Source organism: Neolamprologus multifasciatus, chromosome 5 (genome assembly GCF_963576455.1).
Source record: "Neolamprologus multifasciatus chromosome 5, fNeoMul1.2, whole genome shotgun sequence".
Taxonomy (NCBI): Eukaryota; Metazoa; Chordata; class Actinopteri; order Cichliformes; family Cichlidae; genus Neolamprologus; species Neolamprologus multifasciatus.
Window position 1 is genome coordinate 29,050,011 of NC_140443.1, and position 10,734 is coordinate 29,060,744.

At 42.1% G+C, this 10,734-nt stretch overlaps 1 protein-coding gene and 3 non-coding genes across 4 annotated transcripts; 3 read left to right on the plus strand and 1 right to left on the minus strand.

Annotated features, from left to right (window-relative positions):
• Window positions 1–945: 945 nt before the first annotated feature.
• Window positions 946–6,512, minus strand: rpn1 (ribophorin I). Its single transcript, XM_085159460.1, has 10 exons — window positions 6,139–6,512; window positions 5,131–5,195; window positions 4,583–4,889; window positions 4,280–4,489; window positions 4,006–4,198; window positions 3,817–3,916; window positions 3,584–3,722; window positions 2,366–2,485; window positions 1,995–2,240; window positions 946–1,907 (listed from the first exon to the last, which is right to left on the minus strand). Exons 1-10 carry the CDS (start codon window positions 6,376–6,378, stop codon window positions 1,725–1,727), a joined length of 1,803 nt encoding a protein of 600 aa, XP_085015586.1. The 5' UTR covers window positions 6,379–6,512; the 3' UTR covers window positions 946–1,724.
• A 257-nt stretch (window positions 6,513–6,769) lies between these two features.
• On the plus strand, window positions 6,770–6,842 carry trnaf-gaa (transfer RNA phenylalanine (anticodon GAA)). The gene has a single exon. It is a non-coding gene; the product is annotated as a tRNA-Phe (tRNA).
• Window positions 6,843–8,968: 2,126 nt separating this feature from the next.
• trnaf-gaa (transfer RNA phenylalanine (anticodon GAA)) lies at window positions 8,969–9,041 on the plus strand. Its single transcript has one exon. It is a non-coding gene; the product is annotated as a tRNA-Phe (tRNA).
• Window positions 9,042–10,347: 1,306 nt separating this feature from the next.
• On the plus strand, window positions 10,348–10,420 carry trnaf-gaa (transfer RNA phenylalanine (anticodon GAA)). The gene has a single exon. It is a non-coding gene; the product is annotated as a tRNA-Phe (tRNA).
• The last annotated feature ends 314 nt before the right edge of the window (window positions 10,421–10,734 follow it).

Sequence of the window (10,734 nt, forward strand, 5' to 3'; positions counted from 1 at the left end):
TCAGCCCACCTGGCACTAACATCCATGTCACTTAAATCACCTTTCTTCCCCATTCTGATGCTCGGTTTGAACTTTAGTAAGTTTTCTTCACTACATGTTGTTAGATTGGCTCATGAGGCATCTGCTATAACGAGCAGTTGAACAGGTATACCTAATTAAGTGGCTGATCGATGTATTTGTCAGTGTTCTGTCTTTAAGGTCTCAATGTCATTTAACACTTCCACATAAAAAAAAACCCCGTCTCTGGTGCTGAGGTGGACGTGAGCCCGCTGCTGTGAGAATGAGACTGTGCGACTCTCTGAAATCACGCCGCTCCAAATCTCCACTCGAGTAAAAACATACAAACAAAATCACCATTGTGTGGTCTTTCACCAGCAACCAAGCATCAGTGCTAACAGACATTGTCTTTGCTCTCTCCCTGCTGCGTATTTACTGAATGATTATTGTATGGCACATACAATATGCGCACACTGTCATTGTGAGGGGAACTGGGCTGTTATTATGGAGCAGGAAATGACCTGCCAGGACCCCTGGTGACCTCTGAGGGAAAGCGATGACCTCAGACTGACCCTTCTGTTTGTCCTGAGCTCATACTGTGCTTGAGGCAGGTCAGCTCCTCTGCTGACTGAGTAGGAGAAGGCCATAGGTGGGGTTACTTTCAAGCAAGGAATGCAACAATGAGCAGGAAATTCCCTCTGAAGTGCCAGTTTTAAATGAACTAGTCAGTGTGGAAAAGTGGCTTTTTCTGGTTTTGATGATGTCAGGATGGCACAGCGTAAATTTTAGTTATCTCGGTATTTGAAGGCACAAGTGGGATCAAAATGCAGTTTGATATGGTTTGACTTATTTTCTCTAGCATGGTAACACGCTAGTTATTGACACAAGCACACCCCCTTTTGATGAACCAGGGGTACTGCATGCCAAAATCACAAGTCCCAACAAGAATGAGTCTCTCAAAACTTTATTTCAAATTTGACAGTTTTCCACATTACTGCCCATTTCACAAACGTGTTTTCCAGCTTCAATGTCTTTTCTCACATACAAGATAATCTCTTTTATTGTTTAATCTCACAGTCAAAAAAACATTTATACCAAGAAAAATGTAGAAAATAAGACTGAGGGACATCTAAAACAAGCATTTTGGGATGACAGAATCAGAGCTTTGGATTTTTTCAAATACACACATCAGGCAGGGGAGAGTAAAAACAAAATGCAAGTGCAAAAAAGATAAAGATGGCAAAAAAAAAAAAAAGCAAGTCATCTTCGAACTTAAAAGTTAGAGATGATTCAGTTTTAAAGTACAGCATACGAGTAAAGACAGGAGACTGAAAACACTCGGGCTGTTCAGCTATTCATTTCAAAAACAGTCCCTTAACCCTTAACTTCAGAGTGGAAACAAAAAAGAGACAGATTTGAACATGGAACGGAAGAACAAATCTGTGACAAAGTTTTAGCTCCACTGAAAAACCAACAAAAAGAAAAACAAACAAAAAAAGCCAAACAGTTGTGATGAAGCTGCTCTAGAGCTGAGTGACTTCAAGTTTATCGCAAGGCACGAGTGTTTGGATAAACCCATCACTACCGTAAGAGCCGGTGTTCATAGTCCATGTCTGGATGGTAAAATACTAAAACAAGAAAAGTGTGAGCATGAGTCACTTCATCAGATTCTCATAAAAAACAGTTGGTTTATGTTACGGCAAGGGTGCCTGTCAGCGTGTTGCAGTTTAAAGGGCATCCAGCAGACTGTCGATGCGGCCGACGAGCTCTTGCCTCTTGCTGGTCAGATTCTTCTCGGTCTCGATGTAGGCCTCCTTCTTGACTTTCCCCGCCACCAGCCTCTCCGCTTCCTGGCAGGAGCGGCACACCAGCTCCTTCACCTGGCCGTCCAGCTTCTGCACCTCTCCGACCTGATGGGACAGAGAGGTAAGGCACTACTGCTGCGCGTCCCATTAATAAAAATCTAATTTTCCTCACAATCTCCCAAAATCACTCACCTTGTCGGCCAAGTCAGAGCCCTCTGCCTTGAGGCGGGCCTGCAGCGAGCTGATTTCATTGGTGAGAGTGCGGTGGTCGGCCTCTAGAGTCTTCCGGCCGCTGTTGAGCGCCCCCGTGTCGCGGGACTGCTTGTAGCGGTTGACCACCTCGTCCATGTGGCGGTACAGGCCCAGACGTTTGTTGACCAGAGTGAGCACCTGCTCTGTGATGGATGCGACCTTCATGCGAACCTCAGCAGCTGGATCCTGAGCAGAGACAAGAAAACAGAGTGAAATGAACAGCATAAATCTACTTTTGTGCAGGGTAGCTGCTCAATGAGGAGAGATCAGGTAAAATGAGGCCAACATCAACTAGAAAGGTGTTTTCATACCTTTGTGATGGCGAAGTCCAGACGTACATAAATGATGACAGTGAAGAAGAGTATGTAGAAGGCACCTACAACCAAGAGAGGCTCCTGCAGCATCAGGATCTTATTGAAGTTATAGTGAACCTGGTGATCAGGAGAGAGGGGGGCACATAGAATCACATGGAAACAGTTTAAATGTCAGCGCTGTCATCATTATATAGCCAATTTGTGCAATCAATAATTACATCATGATGATTAATTGCGGGAACCCCCCCTTTACTGCCATTTTTATACAGCTCTCAATTTTACCGCTCAGCACATTCACACTCTTCTGCCGCTCTAATCAGGCTGCAGTATTTCCCCCAACACTATCGAGCATGAAGCTTTTTTTCCTTTCCCTTTCTTTTTTTTCCCCATTTTGTTGCAAAAATAACATAAAATCTGTGGAGAAATAAAGAAAAGCAGTAAGGATCTCTGGCTGTACTTGAGCCAAAGCCACTGTGATCCAGTCAGTGTGTCAGCCTATAAGTTACAATTTTTCCCTAAGCTGAGAAATTTATTTCAAATTAACAGGTACTCAGGTAAGTTAACAAAAAGATTTGCCAGGAAAGTTTCTTCAGTGTGAAGTGTTAACCCCTTTATTTTGACAGACAGAAAGAGATTACAATTGTAAAAAAGAAATGTTATGAATCAATATAACCTCTATGCAGATGATATTAAATACCAAGCTCACTGACCTAATGCTACAGCAAGAAGAAAGATGATCAATTTATCAAATAATTAAATCAGTGTGTAAAATGTTGCTGTTGTGAAGTATTCAGTGCAGACAGGTGTCTGCCAAAATCTGTTGAAGCCAAGAAAAAACAAACCAACTGTACAGCTTCAACATACTTGGACACGTGGTTCATAAACTTGTGGTAACCAACTCAAAAACCTGCTTCTAAATATTAAGTGTTCGTGTGTACACATAAAACACGTTGCTACCACGTTAGCATCAGCGCAGATGGTCGTTAGTGGAGACCTAATTTTGAACTATGAGCTCAAAGATGATGCAGCTAAGAGCCTCCAAGCCTAAATTTACTGTGGCATTATACCCTCACCCTGATGATACTGCATATTGATAAAGAGTGACAGGTTCTAACTGCTTCCTTAGTTACAAAGAGAAGACCACTTCTGATCTGAATAACCTCAAACCTGAGACACCATGAATGGATTTTTGTCTTCTTCTACGGTGCATCTTACCACGAAATCCTGAATGTGCTGCTCCACCAGGTTGTTCTTGGTGGCCACCAGCACTGGCCGCCCAAAAGTGTCCAGGTATGTATAGTGCAGCTGGTTCGGCATGCGACTGATTTTGTAAGGTGTATCCACATGAATGTTTCTGAGAAGACAAGACAAAGATATAGAAGGGAAAGTGAATATCAAGCCCTGTAAACGCTCCTCAAAGGAGATACTTTAGGTGTGTTTGCACTGACCTGGCTCCCTCTGGCAGGATGATTTTCACAGTCATTTCATCAATCACCTGGTCATCATACACATGGTCAACAAGTCTCATCTTCAATGCATACTGATCACCTGGGATATACAATGGAACGACATATAAGCTAAGGCATCCAGAGATTCAGTGTTTAATTAACAAAATTGGTTATCAGAAATCGACTCACCCAGCATGTAAAGGTACTCATAACTAGGCAGATTGTAGCCAATTATGTAGTGAGTCTTCCAGCCTCCAAACAAAGGAAAACGAGGCCTGACCTCTACCTCCACTGAGTCATCCAGAACCTGCAAGTGGGAGGTGGAGATGTTTCCAATCTCATCCCGATAGTAAACGTCTTGGGCTGAGGCAGGGAGGATAGTCTGGTGAGGAGAATCGATATAATTATCACAGAAACTGTGAAAGCTCAAATGACACTGGTTGGGTGTCTAGAAGAAACAAACCTTGAAGGACTTGATAGATGAGATGCCGCTGTCTGACTGACGCTGGTAATCATAACGTGAAAAGGGGCCCTTCAGAACGGCTCCGGTGTGCCTCAGGTCGATGGTTTCTTCCACTGCAATGTTGCCCCAGTGAGACACCTCAATGGTACGAGTGATGCTGCTGATGGTGAGGAAGGGTGTGTTGTTTTCATAATGGATCTTCATTGTGTCCTGGACAGAGGAGAACACAAGCAAACAGCAGATCAGTTTAGCAGCTGTTTTGCACCTTCGCTATAAGCTAATCAAACCTGGTCAGAGCTGTACCTTGCTAAACGGAGCAATGTCACGGAAGGGTCCATACTCAATAATCTCATCGGTTTTGCTTGGGTTGCCCAGCTTTGTGTAGCTCTCCGCGGTCTTGGACGCAAGGCGGACGCGTGTGGTCTGGGTGCGGGTTGGATACGGGGAGTAGAAGTAGTGGTCCCCCTGGAAAATCACCAGCTGACGCTCAGCCTGGGTGATGTGTGTGGGGAAGGGCTTCAGGACGTGGCTGAACGTCATCTCCACCTTGGTCTTCAGCTGAGCACCTGCAGCCAAGCTGGAGGGAAGCTGCACTTTATAAAACTCCCCACTGTTGCAGAAGAGATGACAGAGAGGAGCACAGGTAAGACATATTTGATGGATCACATCAGATTCTCAGGACATGCACGAGTGCACGTCCAAGTTAAGAAATCCTGTCCTTTCACCAGAAACCAGCAACCCTACCATCTTCCAGAAAATAAAATGGTGCTTCAAATGCACCAGTTCTGCAGTCTGTTTTCATCATGTAAGGTGTTTATAATCTGCTTAGTAGACAGTGTCTGATCTCTCACCTTTGACCCTGAATTGTTGTCTGCTGTAGTTCAAGTGTGCCATCCTCCTCTTCATCACCCTTCACCTGTGAAAGCATGGCAGTCAATATTTGTGTAATGTATGCAGTTACTTGCACGATAAGTCTCTTCTTGAATAAATGGTAAGCATTTCAAGTAATTTCTTCATTACTTTATGAAATGTAACAAATATTTTATCGTTAGGTTTGCTGTTAGCCAATTTAGGTTAGTCGCGTTGGTTTGCTAGTGACAGTTTTTTTAATAGCATTAGCTAACTTCTTGGCTAATGCTAACTTCATTGGTCAGTAGCAATGTTGTTACTCGACTAACATTGTTATGATGATGCAGGAGTGCCACAAACACAGGCATATAGGATCGTGCTACAACACTATAGGACTTTGAGGGAATCGTTTGTAACGTATCTGCTATTGTGTCATTATTCTGTCAAACAGGAGCATTGTTACGATTTCATTCATAGTGGAAGGGGGCAGGCCTGTGCGCAGTCACACACGGAAGTAAGCTGCCCAGCGCATACGTGTCATTCAGCCACTGACAGAGCGTGGAGCCCTGCGGAAGTCAATGTCTTGTTATCCACATCCATGGCACTTTAAAATAAATATGGCTCTTCTGGGCATAGATAACTACATTTCCCGAACTGGGGTGAATGCACTGCACATACCGAGCTCGTAATATTTGCTACTGTTAGCTAACTGTGGCTATGTGACTCCCCACTTGCAGAGCTCACTGCCAACAGAATCACACTGTTGAATCACACATAGCCAGTAGCTTTGCTTCCATGCATTCAATGAACCGTGACCTTTTACTACGGGAGAGCACTGACTTCTGCGGGTTTGCTGTTGGCACCTCACAAAAAGAAAAAACTGCAAGCTGTAAAGACAGTGCATAGCACTGCATGTGTAGTTTGCAACAGAATAGCTAACAAGCTAAAGCTAGCTAGCCGGCTACAGGCGGAGGTGTTAGCGCCGTTTCATTCACTGATGTTTAGCTCACCGAAGCTCCGATGTATGCCAGATGCGGAGCCAGGCCCTCCTCCACTGCGAGTATGAAACTGTGCACGGCCGAGTTCCCCTGGTTAGACAGCACGATTTCGGCAGTGATCTTGGCCAGATGCGTGCTCAGGTCCACTGTCCTCTTCACATCCTCGTTTACCAAACCGTCCGCTGAAACCTGCGGACCCAGAGCAGCCAGGAGCAGCAGGTAGGCGGTGAAAATCGGGGAGGTTTGGGTCATGGTTAAAATAAGATAGGAGCTGAAATGCTGTAGTTACTGAGTTAAGAGAGGAAGAAATGTAGAGCAGCAAAGAAAGGCCGCCGTGCCGCTCTACATCGGAAAGGATGACGCCTCATTCAGTACGACGTGATGACGTCACTACGCGCACTTTTGCAACGTGCACTGCGTCGGAAGCGGTTGCGAAACAGAAAAGCCGTCAATTAACGTGGCTTTCAAAAACTGTTTTGCAAACTAAAGGAATCATACAGTTTGTCGTTTTTTTCTACAGCGCAAAAGTCAAACATAATGATGGTGGTCGTCTCAATTTATCACTGGAGTAACAACAAACTTGTGTTACTACCATTTCTGGCTGTGATGACGTAGATCAGCATGTTTGTATGAAATACAGCGAGCCGAAATAGCTCAGTTGGGAGAGCGTTAGACTGAAGATCTAAAGGTCCCTGGTTCGATCCCGGGTTTCGGCAGCAGTGGGGCAATCTTTTAAAGATACAGATCGCCACAGTTTTTCTCTTACCACATTGGTTTTTGGTTTTACAGCACACTGAGCGTACTATCACAGTAATTACTTCATATCTGGTATTACATTTGTTAAAAGATTTTAAAAATGTTAAAAGATGAAGGGGGAATCAACTACAAAAATAATTACAATACTCAACTAGCTTTTCTTCTTTTTTTTTTTTGCTTTTTCATATATTTGTGTTGCTACTACAGACTGTTGAATGGTTGCATAGTGCATTGTTTGTCCGAGATTCTGAGATAAGCTTTTAATACAGAAAAAAAAGGTAGTGGTATCACTGAGGGCATATATATACACGTCTGCTCCATTGACTGTTTTTCAGTTTAAAATGAGTAGTCTTGAAAGTACAGTCATTAACTCTTTGGGTTCTTTAATAGAAAAAACAAACAATGATTACTGATGAATCTGCATTGATTATTGTGTAATACATCTTCCGACAAACTGATGCATTCTCATACACTTAGAATACATTAAATCAACAATCAATTAATTCAGTAAATATACAGAGCTGTGGATGTTTTTTTGGAAGCCACCATGTTTTCGCACCATCATCAATATACCATTCTGTCTTAATCCAATTACAAAAGGCAGAAGAGAAGAGAATTGGTACATACTCATGTACGTGGATTGGTCATGCAACACAGAGCACCTGTATAAAAAAGCCCAAAGCCGACTGTACTTCCTCAGGAGGCTGAGGTCTTTTAACATCTGCAGGAAGCTCCTGAGGATGTTTTACCAGTCGGTGGTTGCTGGAGTACTCTTCTATGCTGTGGTGTGCTGGGGGAGCAGCACAGCAAAGAAGAACTCATCCAGGCTGGATAAACTGATCAGGAAGGCTGGCTCTGTGGTCGGCATGAAGCTGGACACTCTGGTGACAGTAGCAGAAAAAAGGACACTAAAGAAACTGCTGGATATTATGGACAATGCTGGGCATCCTCTGCACACGGCCATAAACAACCAGAGGAGTCTTTTCAGTGACAGGTTGCTTCTCCCATAGTCAAGAACCAACAGACTTAAAAACTCCTTTGTCCCTCACGCCATCAAACTGTTTAACTCCTCTCTGTAGGGGAGAGGGAGGGGAAACAGGAGGGGGACAACTAAGCTGTAGTGCCTTTTCACTGTGCAATACTTTTTGTTAATATCCAACAGTGCAATAGACTTCAATATGTGAAATGTGCAATTCCCTTGTATTCTTATTCCTATTTATTCTATTTATCCCTTTTGTATACTCTGTATTTATATATGTCTCTGTATTTATATGTGTGTATATATGGTATATTCTGTAACTTCTATCGGTGCTGTGCTATTGGAAACAGAATTTCCCGGAGGAACCCACCCGAAGGATTACTAAAGTTTTATCTAATCTAATCTAATCTAATCTAATCTAATCTAATCTATGTTCCTTGGAGGCAATTTTAAATTAATGTCTGAAGCTTCAAGGATCATACCTATATTTTATCATCTGAGAAGAGGCCACCTTCACAAAGAAGTGAAACATGAAGGAAAGAAACAACATGACCAGCTTCTGGTAAAAGGTCCTCATCTTCCTCCTGACCCCAAGCCGCATCTTCTGAATTATATAATACACATGGGACTAAACATACTCCTTTATTCCAGATATTGACACAATTACTTATTGTGTTTAGCTAGCTCTCATCAGCTGTCTGACAAGAGCTAGCTAAACAGCTCGTTATAAGCTGATATTATGCCAGGTAACATCCAGCTCAAGTGACCTAAACAATTTGATTACATTTTCACATCGTTTTCATTAATGCTGGCAACCGGCAGAAAAACAGCAGCATTTACCATTTAATTTATCTTGACTGACTTTACAATTACAAAAATATGTCCACAAAAATAAATGTGGACATATATTGACAGCTGAGGTAAGCAGCAGACTAACAGCTTACACTCACAAGAGAGACACAGTGGCCACCGTAGAAAGAATTGTGCAGGGATTAATTTATAAATAGATATAATTTATAAAGCTGGGGTCAATGACTGATTCTCAGTGTCAAGCAATCTTAAGCGTTTTAGTTATTCCCACCCCATATAATTCCCACACCATATGTAGCCGAAATAGCTCAGTTGGGAGAGCGTTAGACTGAAGATCTAAAGGTCCCTGGTTCGATCCCGGGTTTCGGCAGAATTAGGGATGGCTTTTAAAGCCTTTGCCATCATCATATGTCTATATTAGACTGTGTTTGTGTCACAGTAATTATGGAGGTATGCGGCTTTGAACCTGTAATTCATATTGTATGAGATCAAAAACCTAACCTAAAAAAATGCTAACCATTGTCTGCATCAAGGCAGTATCTCTTACATCATCCTTCACCTCTATGATCTTTTTTCTTCATGTGCTTCATGTGCATATGATCACTCCTGTGCTGTTTTACCATTTCATTCTTTGAGGTTCTCCCATCATCCCTCAAAGACCAGCAACTTTTTGTCTTTCTGGGGAACCCACAGTCACAATTCTCAGGACAGGGTTATGGTCATTCTCAAATTTTGTTACTACTGTGCTATACACGAAAAAAAAGCACCCTTGTTCAATCCTGGGTTTTGGCAGCTAATACAGCAAATTCTAAACATGGGTCAGATAAATAATGTATCAAATCCCTCAGGAGAAAAGAGGAAGAATCAGAAAATAGCAGCAAGCGAGTTGTAGAAACACAAACTAATGAGTGATTTAAACTTCGCGGTAGGTAAGTGGCTAATGTCGTTGGTGTATTTATGCTTGTGCTGGTGCATAACATATTAAATACCCTGTGGTCATGGCCTGGTATTTTATATGCAGTACAAGCCAATAGAAACTAACACAATACTTATTCCTTTCCCGTGTCCCATTATTTGTTGTGGTGAGGGGTTTTTTTGTACCCCAAGTTTTTTCACTTCTTTGTACATTCCCTCACACTCATTCTAATATTTTCAATAATCTCCTCCAGGAATTTACTTATATCAGTATAATGATTATAATTCCCTGTATTGAGATGATGATTGTTTTTTTTCCAACTGGTAAATTCAAAATCTTTGTTGAAAAAGTAGCAGAAAACTCACAGGAGGAATTGATAGTAATGAACAGGTCAATCATTTGCCATGTGTAGCTTCATTTCATATATACTCATAGCCTGTTGCACTTTTCTAATCTAACTAAGCACTCAAAGCAGTCTTTACTATACCTTTGTACACTGTCTAACACTCACACATACACTCCAATGGATGCATCAGAGGCAGCTCTGTGTTCAATATCTTACCTCAGGACACTTTGAAATACAGATTGAAAGAGCCAGCGATTGGGGAACCAACCTACCAATTGGTAGATAGTGTATGTTTAATTCTGCCCCAGCTAGGGTCAATGACTGATCCTGGATTTCAAATAAACAATCTGAAATGTTTCAGTTCTACCATCTGGCCAGTCGCCAGTGTGTATTTCTTTTCCCGCCCCATATATAGCCGAAATAGCTCAGTTGGGAGAGCGTTAGACTGAAGATCTAAAGGTCCCTGGTTCGATCCCGGGTTTCGGCAGATCAGGAGTGACTTTTGACTTAGTATGAATGGAGTATCACCTCAAGTTAAAACCTTTCTGCCAAGTTTCCCTATTTGTCAAGTACGTTGGATAAACTGACAATGGTTATGAAGTTTCAGCTTTTAACAAAGATTCTTAAGTAAAAAAACAAACAATAATCATAACAATAATGAACTGATGGAAGCTCTTTAAAAGATGAGGTGACATTGGACGAAAACAACTTCAATTCTTATAAGTTATAGATTTCAACAACATATACGACATGGTTGGATGGGTAATTTTAGCTTCGTAGTTATAGAAACTCCGTAACGAA

Bases quoted from the DNA above. Each gene is read 5' to 3' on its own strand.
- rpn1 (XM_085159460.1), bottom strand. From the start codon at position 6,378: ATGACCCAAACCTCCCCGATTTTCACCGCCTACCTGCTGCTCCTGGCT. The intron at 4,890-5,130 runs GTGAGAGATCAG...CTTCTGCAACAG, and splicing joins ACAACAATTCAGGGTCAAAG to TGGGGAGTTTTATAAAGTGC. The intron at 2,241-2,365 runs GTATGAAAACAC...GTCTCTGCTCAG, and splicing joins TGGACTTCGCCATCACAAAG to GATCCAGCTGCTGAGGTTCG.